The following is a 16,191-nucleotide window of genomic DNA, read 5'->3' on the forward strand; positions in this document are numbered from 1 at the left end:
AACAAGATGGCTACCGTGTCTCCAACCCAAGCAGAACTTGCGGTGTTAACCAGCTCCCATCTGAATGAAGTTAGAGGCTGGCTAACAGGAGTGCAGAGGAGAAGAGTCTCCTGGGGCAGTTGGCTCAGCAAGCGGGACCCGAGGATAGCTGCACCGTGGATTAGGGCCCCACAGTGGTCCATTGTTAATTGGGCGCCATGTGTGAAAGCTACAGAGAGATTAGTTTGTACAGCTGCTGCCATTTGTCATAACTGCCCTTAACAAGACACACATGGCAACCCAAGTTACAGCCAGAGGTTTTGCAGAAAATAGGGAGAAAAAATGGCTGATGAGCGTCTAACAGTTTGTGAAACAGACCTGCAAAAGCAGATGAAGATGTTCCTGGGAAACACCAAGCAGACTCAGCTGGAATCCCAACAGAGATGCTGTGTTCGAGCATTACTCATTTAGCCATCTGTAGGTCAACTAGGGTCATTATCATAACTGCTCAAATAACTATGTTAAGCCAGTAGAAATCCCAGACCACAGGTTGCAAACAATTATGTGAAAACAATGAGGGGATATTACAACTATTACATCATGGCCCTATTGGGTAAATCTCAATGTAGACAGGATCTGTGTTTTATTAGACAGGCAACAGTGGAGATAACAAGAGGGCTGGTGACTATTATAGCCTGATGACCTCTTGTTAGTCAAATGTCCTTGGTAATACAGGCTACACCATGAGGTTTAGGAGAGGGATGGTGGAGTGGAGTTAGTTTTTGGTAAGAATCCACAGTGTAATTGTGGGTTGTAGGTCTGCACACATGCTGGAGGCCTAATTACAATCTTGACTTGATAAATCCGGAACAAGCTTTTAAAGCACTCTCCCTTCCAATTTTTGCCTGACAGGTGCCAGAGCACTGTTGTTATTGAGAAGCTGCGGTTCAATGAATCTAAATGCAGTCTAAATGAGCAATAATCTGACGTGTGTGTGTGAAGTAAATGAGTTCAAGGTTTTCTGCATGCACGTGTACATGGGCGCATGAATGTGAACGTGTCCCCGTGTGTGCATTTTTGTGTTTGCATATAAACTTTTAGAAGGGTTTTCAACAGTCAGTACAGCTAAACTACCAGCTGGAGGCTTGTGCCAGTGGAGAGCCAATTTGAGAAGAATTCCAGCTATCTGCAGCCAGATCGTACAAGCTTTCAGAAGGCACCGTGGTCAACAGCCCTGTTCTTCCACAGTATAAATAATAAGATTTCATTAACCGTCCTGTTAGTACTGCAGCCGTCTTTAACCACATGGTCTAGAGCAGCACTGGACTAGCTTGTTCCTAACACAAGACGTTGCACAGTGGCCAAACATTTTCATTATTACTAAATCCATGGACTCAGTGTGTTGTCCAATGGTTAAGAAATTACCCAAATCTAGATTCACATATTATCATACTTTGTCATGGCAAAAGGGAATATACACAGTACACATCCATTTTTGTTGCTTTGGAGTTTTCTGATTTAAGTTGGAGGTTGTGTTCATGCCATGGCAAGAAATTTGAGGAAAATTTGAGGTTTTCTATTTTTCCTTTTATTCCCCGTATCAGTTTATTTCATGACTTGATGTAGAGAGGCAGTGTGAAAATCACATATCTGTCACAATCGAGTAAGTACCTCCGTAGAAAAACTGTTACATCTGCTGGTTTGGTGATCTTGAGATATGAGATTTTCATGTTGTTCCAACCAGCAAGGTGTCCATAATTCCTCCCTTCCGGACATTCCCTCTATATGGCTCACTTTAAATCACATGCAGACACTGCTCAAAGATGCTGTCTTTCATAAAAGACTGCATGTTTAAGTAAGTGCTAAAAATGTAAATGACTTATTTTCCTACTCTCCTTTCCTTTTCTTCTGTTCTATAATGTTTTCTTTCAGTAAAAGCAAATAACCATATTGGTGGTTGTATTGTTTATTACATTGAATATATGGCATTGTCCACTGATCGAGAGTTGGTTTCTAAATTTGGGAGCTTTCTGACATATGTGAGGGAGGAGTGGACGCTCTTTGGCTAGCTTTGACAACTCAATGGGGCGCTGATGAATCCGTCCCAAGCAGGCCATTCCCAAGCCCCAGACACCATATCCCCTCTTTGACCCACTGCACTGACATTAGAAAGAAATCCTCTGGGGATTCACCCCCCTCCTACCACCACCACCACCACCACCACCACCACTACCCACCCCAAACAGCAACATGCCCACCCAAAAGTATATTTTGTACACTGCTGCGATGGCGGGCCTTTCTTTTTCTGTCCTGCTCAGGTCTTGTCGAGCCGTCACAGTGATGGGCCGTACTGTACTGCCAGACAAAAGAAGAGACAACCATCACTCTGGGCCACTGATCGACCCTGTCTGGACTGAAAAGACTTTGATGGGGCAAAGCAGGGTGGGGGGTGCTGCACAGAGAAGTTAGTGTCTCCTGGGCAACCACTCTGATTGTCTGACACTGCCCAAAGTTCCCCATCACACCCCACTTAATACCCCTTCCCATTTTTTCTCCCCTTCATTGGTTGTTCACAAGGCTCCTTCCTGGGTAAAGGGGACAGGCTTTTGCATGAAAGTCTCAGTCTGGTACTTGAGGGTGCTTTTCTCCTGGCTGACTTGAAAACATTTGAGGTCAAAAAAAAAATCTTCACATGAATTCTCCATCTAAGACCTCTGTTTCTCCTCTATGAACCTTCTTATGCCTCATTCCTCTACAGAGACCCTGCTGTCTAACTTGACCAGTCTAGCGGGCAGATGGGACAACGGTAAGTTTTTCTAGCAGTTGCACTAGTATGATGGCAAAGAAGATAGGGAAGCCATGGGATGGAGAAACTCAGGCAGCAGGGAGGGTCTGCTTTGTAAGGCAGGACAGTGAGGTACAGTGTAGTGCCTGGGATTGGGGGTGAATGTACCCATTTGTCTTCATTCGGGAGGACCGGCAGACAGGGTGGGGGTGGGGAATCTATCCGGGAGGAGTGGGAGGTGCCGGTCCTCCAGTCAAGTGGCCTCAGGGGGATTTGAAATGCATTTGGGGTCCTCCCCAAAAGCCTGGGAAAGTGTGGTGAAGCTGAGATCTTAACCATAGACTAATGACACAAACTGCAGTCCTTAACCAAGTGTAGCCACAAACGCAAAGCTGAGTCTCACAAAAAAAGCCTTTTCAACACAATGCCTGTGCCTTAGAATGCCAAAGAAAAAGGCTAGAAAAAGCCCTTTTTTTGACGGATGCAACAGCGCAAACTGTGACACAAGCAAATTAAACACACTGTAGCAGTGCAAAAGAGGGAGTTGTAAATTTTGTTGAGAAAGAAGGCCTCCACATTTCTCAGTGGCCTCTGCTCTGAGTTGCCTTGTTTCCATGGAGATTTATGTACACATGGCACACAAAAGAGGGCCAAGGAGGTAACACGGCCTGTTTAAGCCTTGAGGTATTTGCTCGAGCAAAACCCCGCTGCTAATAACACAGGCTTCATACTGAGCCAGGCAACCTGGCTGCAATGCACACAGGTTAGTGTTTGAGAAAGAGCAGGAGGGGAAAGAAGGCAGAGGAAAGTCAGATGGAGATCACAAACATCCAAAGATCCCGGAGTGGGGGAGTGAAGAACATTAAGAGAGAAAGAAAGTGAGCAAGAAAGAAAGCAAGAAAAAAAAAGACGGAAAGCAAAGACATCAAGAAGAAAGAAAAAAGAACACCGCAAAACATAAATAGCTCCCGGGTTAAGAGAAAAAGGATCGGGTAAGACATTTAGTGGGAAGCGGAAATCAATAAGGCAAGCGGTGAAGCTGGGAGGGAGTTCTAAGTGGATTAGATTGAGAGAATGTGTTCGATAGGTTATGGCTCTGAGAGAGAGGTAGCCAGACACCGCAGGCTCTATTGCATACTAATAAGGAAGCCAGAATGGAAGCTAAGCACAGGGTTGTGCAGTTCAATCTGAAGGGTTTTTCTATATGGCTCTGGAGTCATCGGTTAAGGTTTTTCCCAGGATTTCTATTTTACGGTCCTGCTGATTTTGTTGTGAATGTTCACTAATATTCATGTCTAAGAATAAAATTCCACGCAACTTCCAAAAGAACCATTCGAGCAGCTTTTTCCAAAATCATCCACTTAAAAGGAGCTGACAGACTTGACTTAACCCAAAAAAGGAAGACAAACAGTAGTGTCCTTATCGCTGTCTGCTCACAACAACTTTTGTTTCACACTTCTGGCAAAAACCCAGCCACCCTTTCTCTGGCCAAGTGCCTAGGCCTGGGACAGCTGTCGTGGTCTGAGTCTCGGGCTTGAGGGAAAGCCAAGCAGTGAGAAAAGAAAAGAGACTGCGAGAGAGAAGGAGTGAGAGAGTCATTTGGCTGGGCAGTGTGCCGCAGGGGTGATTCCTGATGGCAGAGGAGGATAAGGGGATGAAGAGAGGGAGGGATAGATGTTGTGCTTAGTCACAGACCTCCACTGTGACCCAGAAGGTCAGGCCTCCACACTGGCCGCCTGACCAAAGCTTCTGAGGCAGCCGGGCGGAAAACAAGATGCAAACAGCTACCCCATGCAGCGTGGGGAGCCGGCAGGCCAGTCTTGAAGATAGGGACCAGCCAGAATACCCAGGCTGAGGCATTGGAGAGGGGGGTGAGGAAGAGTGGGGAGTCAGTGGTACCTACTCCCCCTCACTTAGGCCAGTGAACCAAAAGACCACCAGCCACACCAGAAGTGGTGGTGGGAGAGCGGAGACAAACAGTTGCCAAGAGACCACCGGTGATCCAGCCACCGCCGCAGTTTGACCCCGACTGAGGAGGTCAACAAGGGGGGCCCTCCCGGCAAAAAGTCTTCCTCCTCCACGTGCCCCGGGCCTGCACCAGCACATTTTCACTGACCTGTTTTGCTCAATTAAACTTCAGAGGACACCCCGCCACATCTCTTTGCAAAGGTCACGACCCCAGGGGCAGAGGTTAAGTCTGGCACTCGTAAAACAAGGCCTCCATTAACATGGCAGCATGTATTCAGAGGTAATCCATCCATTTCCTCAAACTATCATGACAGCGTGAAAAAAAACTCAAGTTACTGGGGGGGGGGGGGAGTAAAGGTAATGATGTTTTATGGCTGTGTTAACGTTCAACACTAGAGTAATGGGAAAGCTGCTTGACCTTGACTTCTTTAGTCTCCCATTGGACTACCTCAGCAATCCTTTTCTGTCACTGGTTGTGAAATCCAATGACAACTTTCCCAGAATTCGTTGTAGCAATTTCTAATTTGTACCATTCTTTAAGTATTCCACATAAGCTACCACTCGTCAGATTTATTTAGATTTGAGGTAGTTTAAAAAAATATCTGACAGATCATTTCCTACGCATTTTACCAAAATTCCTCCAAATTCTTCAGTTAGATTGCTTGTGTATCTTAATCACATGCCTTTTAAATTATTTTATTTACATATTCCATTAATCGCAGACATGTTTTAAGAATAAAACATTTAAATATGCAGTGCCGAGAACTTTCAGTGACTATAACTACAAACATTCCCACATTTGTTGAGGAAATAGTGATGAGCAACATCACAAAACCAAATACAAACGAGGCCTGCAGTATTCTAACGTGTCCTGACATGACGATTATCTACATGCCTTGTTACCACTATTCCAGTTGTTGTCAAACTGGATATGCAAAATATGAATCCAGGAGGGGAGAGGCGATGATTCAAAGAAAAAACAGAAAAAAAGAATTGCAATTCTTGTTTCATCAGATAAAGATAAAACAGTGCATTGGAGTACAACAGCAGTGTGTGTGTCTGTGAGAAGCCAGGGCCCTGTATTGAACACGGCCTGCCAGTTGGCACAATGGATGCCACAACCCCCACTCCCAGCCCCCAGTCTACTTCCCAGCGGGCATTCATCTGGGCATGCACATGGGTGCTACAGCCCTGCCTGGCTAAACGCGTCTGTGCCACAGAACAAGGGGGCTGAGTGCCCTCTCTAAATTCACCCAGCACACTCGCTGCCAACCTGCCGACCTTTCTCAGGCAGCAATCCACCAGACTCAAAAACAAATACACCGTGAACGTATTGATTTTTTGCCACAAAAAAATAACCAGAATAAATACTGTTGAGTAACACATTTTTTGTTATCCAATTATACAACACACCAGAAGTGAGCCACTGCCAAGTAGCAGGACAGAGAGAACGGTATTAAAATCACAGTCCGGACCCATTTTTTTCCCCAGCGGTTCGCACAAATACCAGATTCTGTTTCAGACAGAGCCGTTTGCTAGTTTCTTTGTGTTTGATTGTATGTTTGTTTGTTTCGTGCAGTTGCAGCAGAACAAAGGCAGCGGCTTCCATTCTGCCACTGTCAAAAAACTTTCCAAAGTGTCCACTGCATTGCGGATGCCAACCAACGAATCAAAGGCACGCTGCAAGCAGACAAAGAGGGTTCGATGCCAACCTCCAAACCTCTAACAACCATTACTGGTGATTTGCCTGCCTCCCTGGCACAGTGCAAAACAAAATGGCGCCGCACCACACGCTAGCACAATATGGCTGCATTGTCTGGAGATGGGCACTGCTTGGTAACGAAGAAAAGGAATAGATGCTTTAGCTTGCAAAAACGGGGGGAAAAAAGCACGGCCGTCTCTGTGATCCCGATAAAGAATGCTATTTTGTATTTGCCAACGTTTCAACCCATAGAACAGAAAATAATCGCACTGATCCGCAAATACGATGTTGAATTCGAGTGAATTTAATTCTATGGCGAAAAAAGAACATGCTGTTTCACCATTTATTTCAAACACTAAAATGTATATTTTTGCCTATAATTTGCTCTTCCTCCATTTTCCTAAAATAATAGCCATTGAAAAACCGTCCATTATGTAAAATACAAGCACCAACATGTCATTTAAAACGGAGTATATTATGAAGAAACAGCACTAAACAGCCATTCTCAAGTTGGTAATGAACAGTTAAAAATGCAGCAGATGCAAACTAGAGAAGCGGTGGCATCCTACAAAAGACACAAAAGAGGGTCTGATGCCAACCCCGGTGCCAGTGGCAACCATTATTGTCTGTGTGCTGTGCCTTCTGCTTTCCCTGGCACTTATCAAACACAAAATGGCGCTCAGGGTTTGATGATAATGAGCTAGCTATACCATCATTTCCCCCTCAATAGTAGAGTATTGGTGGTTATTCTGTGTTGCTGCAATTCATTTAATACAGGGGAATTTCAACAGGGAATACTAGAGGGGGGATTCCTTTGGTGTCAGCAGATAAAGGGAGGAAGTTCAAAACCGTGAGAGAAATGAAATTTAATTATATACTGTAATAACCCTATATCATTTTGAAAGAGTTGTGAAGGTTGTTGCTTACATTCTGCACCAAAAACAATCTGGTGTCCAAATAACAATAAAAAATGTTTTCTACTGAATGCCTTATCTACTGTTTTTTTCTTCTCCTTAAACTTACTATGGAATATCAGATTCAAAGTGATGTTTCTGTCATGAAATAGTGGGTGAAAATTCACAATTTGTTTATTCCAATTTACAGTTCGGAAGACTAATTATGCACTGCAAATCTGCTTTTAAAAAACAACTTCAGTGATACATTTTGGCTTAAATTGTCGGTGTTCAATTGTCAAATGTTCCAGTAAATGCCAGTATTTTATTAGTGTGCAGCAGTCTTTTGGTTGTATATCAACAGGAAAAATACATTATACATTATAATATTGTTATTCACTTCTGGAAAAAAATTGTTTTAACACATCCATTTAAAAACATTTCAGAACCAATTCCAGTAACTGTCGATTTCAATTCATTTCGCACTGTGCTGAAAAAAATGCATGATTCAGTCTTCACATCGATCACTGTGTCCGCAAAAAGGCTAAAAGAAACCAGCTTTTCATGAATGAAGAAAAGACAGAGGCTTTCATTTCAGCACGATCACATATCACACGATTTTTAATAGACACAATATCTTATATATACTCACACTACTTAAAAACTAGCTGCTTAAATATATAGTAAATATTCAAAAGGTTTATTCGTATCTTGCTAATATCATCAATTAATCATCAACTTGCTAATATCATCAATTAATTATCAATGCTAAAATCTAATTTCACGATCAGAAATACTTTTATTAATACGTTTATGTGGTTATTACCTTTTTAATGGTGGAAATCTCATTTTAAAACAAAATAGTTCTACTGTTATTTTTGACTGGCAACGGGACAGTTTTAAAATGACATAAAATGACATTATATAATGGGGACTATGGGTACAAAGGCCAAACACCAAACCTGAAAGAACAAGGACTTTATCAGAATCCTGTGTTACTGGTACACACTACTGGTGGGTTGATTTTGATTTAACTGGTGTATACTGCAACTTTCCACAAAGTTGCATAGGTGCACAGTGTGTGCTTAATTGTACAAGCCTGTGTGGCTGTGTGTGTACCAGATAATGCATACCCTCTATAGTAATTATTCACTTATAGTAAGTGAATAATTACTGAACATGAGTAGGAGCTGCTGCTGGAGTACAGCAGCGCAAAGACACATTTAAAACATGCCCTAAATGTAATATTGATGAACAGATTGTCTTTTTGTTTAGTAATGAGCCAAATGTAAGATGCATATATACAGTACTGATGATCAGGCTTCTTATATTTATTTGTCTGGCCAATGTAGTGATTTCTGCCAGTCTTAGCAAGGCTTCCAAAAAAGGAACACATGTGACCCTTGACCTTGCCATGCCATCATTCACACATGCGCATTACCTCACACGCACAGTAGAAACAAACACACACAGTATGAGCTTGAACGTACCTTGGTCCTGGACATAGTATGCCAGAAACAAGTCCAGCTCCTTGACTGATACTGTTATGTGGTGTGGCTGGACACAAAGTGCTGGGTTGGTGCAATGTGTAGACTTGACAAGGCGTTCCCCGTCTGTACTTTCCAGAGGGATGCCTTTGAAGAGGATGACCATCACCAGGTCCAGACGCCAAACTTTGTCGGCCTGCCGCAAACAGTCGATCCGGCGGATCTTGCCCTTCTGGTCTGGGTTGGATAGCACACAGCACGGGTGCTTCTTGCCCGTCACGCTGAGGACAAAGTCCTCCCGGTACTCCTGCCGAATGTCCTTACGCAGCTTGGCCAGCAGCCTGGACGCCCATTTCTGCTTAACCTCGGGCTTCTCGCTCAGAAGCTCGTCCTTCACCGCACGCTCCTCGTCCTTGGACATGCGCTTCTCGTGTTTCTTGAAGTACTTGCGCTTTCGGGCCTGGAGGTTGAACCACGTGTAGGCGATGGCACGGACATGAGGAAGAAGTGCCTCGATAAAGGGATGAAATTCATCCTGGAGCATCCAAGGGACACAGTGAGGAGAGGAAAAGAGAGAAGGAGAGACATGTAATCAGAAACTCATGTCATCAAACATGAAGAAGAAATATGGGTTTAGTCTGCTACTAATCTGAGGCAGAAGGGAAGTCAGACCACAAACAAACAATTCCTCTTAATCAGTCACGTAATATCTCATTGGCAGTTTTCAACAGCTTTAAGTCGAGAAGTTTCTCTTCACATAGCAACACTGGATTTACCATCCCAAATGTATCTGCGTACTGCGTACTGTAGGTATGACAAGGACATTCCACTGTTTATATCAACTGCCAGCCCTACAATAGCAGCAAGCCCGGTGACTGAATACACTCCCATCTCTGCTCTCATTTCCCGAGCATGCTCTGAGCAGGACTCCTGTGCTGCTGCTGCTGCTGCTACAGGGAGTATGTGCCCCACACAAAGTTACATTTCTCTTATCAAACTATCCACATTCCTACCTGAACTTATCCCATGTTCACAAAGGATGGAAAGACGTGGGGTGCAGTCACAAAATAGGTAGTTTTGGATATTCCTATTCTGTGGGCATATACAAGCAGCCTCGGGCACAGGCTGCATGTTCAAAATGCATTAAGAACCGAAAGGAGGCACATGAAACGAAGTAGTGAGAGGTATTTGCAATGGTTGAGTTAGGACTCAATTCAAAGTTCATGCCAAATCATTTCAAGTAATAAAGGTTAACGCACGGAATGACACTTGCCCAGCTTCATTCCAAAAAACCTGAGGTTAGTCAGGGATATTAAAATCAAGGCCTGCTATTTAAATTTTTCTCTCTCTCTTTTCATTTAAAAAAAAATATGTATGTTGAAACTTATTTTCCAGATAAATTATCAGAGGCTCAGATTAATATTAGTGGAAATATTAATAAATAAATATCAATTTTACTTTTTCATGTGGGTTATCTAGTGTATATACAGTTTTCGGTGTATTCCGTAGTACACTTTATACCACATTATCTTTATTTAAAATTCCTGCAAATATGAGTCAAAGAAAGAAAACTTTTTTCAATCCCGCATTTGACAGAATTTCTATTGATCCTTACAACTGAAAAATCTAAATTCCAACATTTCCACAGCCCCCCTGCAGTTCACCGGCCTACAGGCAAATTATAATAATCCCTTAATGCTTGTTCTCTGTAGGTGAAGGAATGTACAAGACGGTGTGGATGATTTAGGAGTCGTCAGAAATTACAGCAGCTGCAAGTGACAAGTGGAAATGTTAACTTATCTTTGTTTTAGGTCATTAAAATGTCAAATTTAGTAAGTATAAGCAGCCCCCTTTTAAGTGGGGCTTTCGAAGAGTTAAACCACATATTGTTCTTTTTGAGGGCAGCCAGGCAGGCAGGCGGGCTGTAAGAAACCACAGAAATCCACTCCCTATCTGTGTCTGCCGCTGGTGCTCCTCTGAGAAGCCACGTTTCTGGTCTGCACTTTTCAGGCCATTAAAACTCTGCTCAAGTAATGTGAAATGTAATGATAATGTATTATACACTGTGAATAAACATTTTATTCTTCACAAATTCTAGTTTTGAAATGTATTATATTTACTATGGATACTTTACCTATCCGTAGTCTTTTAGGGAGGATGAAAAATGAATAAAATAAATTCAGAACTCCTTTAAATGTCATCTCCTCGCTATAATGTTGCCAATTAAACTGACAAAAGTATGCAGTAAATGCCAGTAAATGCGCTCAGCAGCAACTGTTCAGAAATCCTTTTCACTTCTAGTTTCCTGTTCGAAAACGCTTAAAATATTTTGTAAAAAATTTTCCAAGCAGGCTGAAGCCAAATGCTGTAAAGACAAATGACTCGGCCAGGGCCCTATGCAGTGCACTTCAGCTGGGGCCATAAAAGCACAATCCTCTTAAGTACAAACTAAACCACATCTCAGTCAATCGCTTACTTATGCCAAGTAAAATATAAACAGTAAAACTGAGTCAGCCAAAACAGTCAGCTACTCTGTCCAACTGCTGAATCAATCTTATCATGCGTTTGATCTTCATACAGTGAAAGTGGCTTTATCTTCTTTCTACTTCACTTCCCTAAAGTATAGGGGTTTAACTCTAAATAAAAATATACATGTGGGGGCAAAAATATAAACACAGCTTAAGCAAGGCTCAGGAGTGTGTGTGAGGTTACTGGAGGACGCAAGTAACCTAATTAAACCTGAGAGCGAATGAGCATACCTATACCAGTTACACAGGATTATCAAGATGACAGTCTTGGATTGCTATCTTTAAAAAAAATCAGCTTTATGCATAACTTTGCGCACACAAAGTACGCATAAAGATCGACACTTCAATTACTTTTTTAAGTGCAGAACTGTTAAATGGGTTTTGGTTTGGGATTTCGTTGGAATCTAAGACCTCCAAAGTACAAATCAGCACAATTATGGCACAGAGGCGTGCATTTCAGACTAATAACTTAAATTTTGGGTAGTTCTAACAATATATTTTCACAAACAAGGCACGACTTCGTTGTTGTTATGATTTATGAAAGTAGGCTATAGTAAATATGAAAGTATTTCCCGAGCAGAGCTGAAACTGCACACCCCTGGCGCACGCACAGAACTTTTAATTCCGTAGCCCCGCTGATTGGTAACAATGTTATGACAAATACGCAAATCATGGCAATTAAATGTAGATTAAAAAGACACAAATACCTGAGTGAGGCAAATTGGAGAATACATGATGAGGCGGCTACACACACACACACAAAAAGTGAATGCACTTGGACTGACTCCTCTGATCACTTTATCGCGCCATTCCTGGACCGACGTGCGCCGGGCAAGACTGTGGAGCAGCTATCCGCGTCAAACAGCCGGAGATTATCCAAGAACATCCATTAAATGTTTGAGATCCAAAGATTGTCGTCTCCGCGGAAAAAAAGGGGAGATTTTAGTTTGTTTTTGTTTTAAGTTGACGCGCACGGTGAGCGCCCGCAGGTTCTGCTCGTGGAGCCGGTGCGAGCGGCGAGACTGCTGCGTCCTCCTCCTCTACTAACACGGGGCTGTTCGCGCGTCTCGCTGCTGTGATGTCTCGTTCATAAAAGCATTGTGGGGAGCTTCAGAGGGCCCCGAGTGTGTGATGTTCAACCCTGCTTTGACCAAACTTGAAATGAAATCGACCGGTGCACCTTCGGCCCTGCGCGATTCCAGCAAATCAGACCCAACTTTTTTTTTCCTCCTCTCGCTCTCTCTCTCTCTCTCTCTCTTTTTTCACCCACGTAATTACACAGTCACACTCCTCCTCCTCTTCCAAACACACAACCCCTGTCTGCCACCCAGCACCTTCTTCTCTTGCTCGGCTGTATGAAAACACATCACAGGCTACAGTTCATTTACCCCCTCACTCCAGAAGATTTTTTTTATTATTATTAGCTTCGGGGACTTTGGACCACAGCCTCGGTCACACACAGACAGAAAAGGGACATTCCCCGTCCGCAGCTCTGGCACCCTTCACCCCTCGAGCTCCGTGTCAACAACACGCGCGCACTCCTTTTAAGCCCGTGTTCTGCGGTTCACAGTAAATACAAACTTTCGATATTTTTTGGTTCGTCAGCCACATTGCAGCGAGGGGAACCAACGTGAACTCAGTTTATGCGCATTAAAATGTTATTTGAAAGGTCCTGGAGTAAACCCCCGATAGGATAAATGGTAGGCCATATAAGAGAGAAGACAAGGCACATTTTATGGAAATATTAAGACTCCCGGCTGAAGATATGTCATTAGGCTAATTGTAGTATTTACTGCAGAATTAGCCCGACAGGAAAAAATGTTACCTAGCTTGAAGCGTTGCAGTTAGTTTCTAGAGAGAATATTTGTTATACAATTTTATAGACTGCGAGGGTTCAAATAACTCTGCTTTACCCCCCCCCCCCCTTTTTTTTTAGAAAGTTTTAAAACACACATAAGTAAGCTAGTGAATATCGTAACATTGTAGCACTCACGCTGAAAGGACTGTTAGTTAAACCGTGTGACATTGTCGCTGAAGTGTGTGTGTGTGTGTGTGTCCCACAGAGCTGTCAACGGTCCACATACAGTTCATTTGCCAAATTTAAGGGGAATGGGATGTTAGCGTAGGCTGCCGGGGAATCTGTGCCAAGTTTAGTAGCTACAATTTTGGGCCGACCGTGCCAGTGTTGGGGTCCGCGTTAAGTTAACCCACTTCGCCACATTTCTCAAATCGTCGCGAGGACAGGACAGTAGCCTACTAGAAAAAATAAATAAATATCACAAATGGTATCGTCACCGTTATCACAACATTTGAAAGCAATAATAATCCACGTTCACGTACCATTGCACTGTACTGCATGGATTAATAGGGAGTCCGGGAGCCTGGTTGAAACACACAAGCCGGTAGCTTCACATTTCTCACGTTCAACTTTGTGCTTTGGAGGGCTCTCTCTCTCTTGCAGTTCTCGCACACAAAAAAAAGAAAGTCAACACCGGAAGACAATTCTTTGCAGATAGCGGTGAACAGAAGTTTGGAGCACCTCGCGTTTTTTCCGTTTTTTTTTCTTGTCTTCCTTCCTCTTCAAGTCTTACTTTTTTGGATCGTTTTTTGGGGGGGTTGTTCAGTGAAGTTGAACGCGATCCAGAAGAGGCTGAGTTTTCGGCACTGGGCTGGTCTCCGCCTTCACTTTCACTGTCTGACTGACTGCCGCCCTCCGGCTCTCGGCATTAACTGTCAAGTAGGATATTATTTGACCAAGACGATTTCCGGTGCAACATTTCCAAATAAAACCCTTATTTACAAAAACGGCTGGGGAAAATTATGTTTTAGTTCTTGTATCTCAACATCATATGATTTCATACACATCCAATAAACGTGAAAACTATGTGTAATCAATGGAAGATGGACACACATTTATTCCTACATGGTTTTTCATGGCTCAGTATAAAAGCATGACACTGTCCAATTCAAACATGTATGCTATCTTAATGTGTTCATGAAATAAGATACACTGCAATTGTTTTAGCTTTGTGACAGCACTAAAATAACTGATTTGGTTTTAAAGGGATTTTTTACCCATTGAACCCACAAGAGAGTATAAACCTTCAGTTTATCTGAAAAAAAAATAAGACAGCAAAGGGTTTCCTCTGGAGCGCTTGAATAGATTAGCTATCCTAAATAGGGACTATTGTTTTTGAAATCTTGTAGGCCTATCTTTTAACGTAGCAACTACGCCTATGAGGTCACAGCTACGGGTGTTAACACGGTTAATTAAAAGGTGTAATAACCCAGGTTAACGCTCGTTTTACCCTCAAAACGTGACTCATTTTATCTCTTACTTTGAAAGCAAAATCTCTTATTTCCTGGCAATAATCTAGCTGTTTCTCTGTAACTTGATAGAGTACAGTTTTGTAATAGTGTTTGTATTCTTGTCTCTCATTGGTCAGAAGCAGTGGCCCCGGGTCTCTCTACCCTGGGCCCCTCACTTCCGCTCCTCTGACGTGCAGTTTGGGGTTTGACGGAGGCGCTGCTGGACGGTCAGCCTGTATAGCGATGCGATCAATGACTTACGGTGGAAATCACTACTGCAGCAATGACTGATTCACAATGTGCAGAAAAAAATAAGTCTAAAAATAAAAGTATTTTTATTAGCCATATTACCTGCATGTTCAGATCAGTTCAGTCTGTTTAAAAAGGGTAACCGTATTGACTAATCATTCACTGAATGGCCATATCAGCATAAGCACAGCGTGCAATGTGGTTGTGTGACTTGAATGGGTGGTCTGACAATAGATTTTACTGCTTTCTCAAGACTGTTATCATGACATTAACACAGTATTCACACTATCTAAAATTGTCTGTGTTCTCATGTGGGTCAAGTATCTGCAACACACACACACACACACACCGATCAGTTGTGATTCACTTCTAAAAATAATTAAGCTAAGAGCATTCAGTAGCTATTCAATGATCGCTTCAAGGCCAAGTTCATTGTGATACTGTTCGTTTGTCAATTCATACTGTGGCAGCCTTAAAGCAAAGCTCTTTGCTGGGCTGAGTCTGAATAGATCTTGTCTATTATTATTATTATTATTATTAATATGTCTTTTAAACTTTTATAATTTAGACCTCTACCTAAGGGAAATTTATTAATTTAAAGAATACACACACTTTTAGATTTAGTTAATTTTACTTCTTAATGTCTGTTAATGGTGAAATACCACGAAAGGCTATAAATCATAATCTCATACTCTGACTCCATACTCTGCCACCATTTACCTTACATTCATCATGCCAGTCTACTGGTGCAAATGGTACGAGCCTACAGCGATTCATTCCTCCTAATGTGGACCTACCGCCCCCATGTGGCCATAAACACAACTGACATTTGCTTGTTTGGGACCCACTGGAGAATTACAATGGAGGTCCTGTATATCATGTAGCTTTAAGAAATTTACAATACAAGTTATACACAAGCCTACAGGAGAGTCGCAACGTTTAGTTTCTTTATTTTTTTATGGCAATCACCATTAGGCCAAATGAAAAAGACAGGTTCAGCCATGAAGGTCCAGGGTTGCTTCATTCTCTGCTAGATATTTTAGAGTTTAGATTTATATTATATTAAGTATTTTTGTTTGGTTAATGTTAAGTAAGATTACATTTCTTTTGGCATAAGTGTTTAGTTGGGTTTGCTGTTATTTGTAGATTATGTAGTAGTGTTATTGTTAGTCTCCCCCTGTGTGTCAAAACTGGTCAGATCAGCCTGTATATTAAGTATATATAAGTCCCCTTTGTTTCTCTTGTAGTAGGGCAGTTTTATTTATGTTCAGAACTTAAGTTACGGTCTCTT

General features: G+C 42.4%; 1 protein-coding gene across 12 annotated transcripts in view; it reads right to left on the reverse strand.

Annotated features, from left to right (window-relative positions):
- LOC123980029 (nuclear factor 1 B-type-like) overlaps positions 1 to 16,191 on the reverse strand; it is a 71,703-nt gene that overhangs the window by 50,723 nt on the left and 4,789 nt on the right. For 6 of the 12 annotated variants that reach the window (XM_046064190.1, XM_046064184.1, XM_046064179.1 and 3 more), the window contains one exon: positions 8,818 to 9,349. In XM_046064190.1, coding sequence (XP_045920146.1) covers positions 8,818 to 9,235 — 418 coding nt within the window. In that variant the 5' untranslated portion in view covers positions 9,236 to 9,349. Of the gene's footprint in view, positions 1 to 8,817; positions 9,350 to 12,049; positions 12,522 to 13,682; positions 14,004 to 16,191 lie in introns of those variants that run through there. The other 6 variants (XM_046064186.1, XM_046064189.1, XM_046064182.1 and 3 more) reach the window with 3 other exon arrangements.

Source organism: Micropterus dolomieu, linkage group LG12 (assembly GCF_021292245.1).
Source record: "Micropterus dolomieu isolate WLL.071019.BEF.003 ecotype Adirondacks linkage group LG12, ASM2129224v1, whole genome shotgun sequence".
Lineage (NCBI taxonomy): Eukaryota > Metazoa > Chordata > Actinopteri > Centrarchiformes > Centrarchidae > Micropterus > Micropterus dolomieu.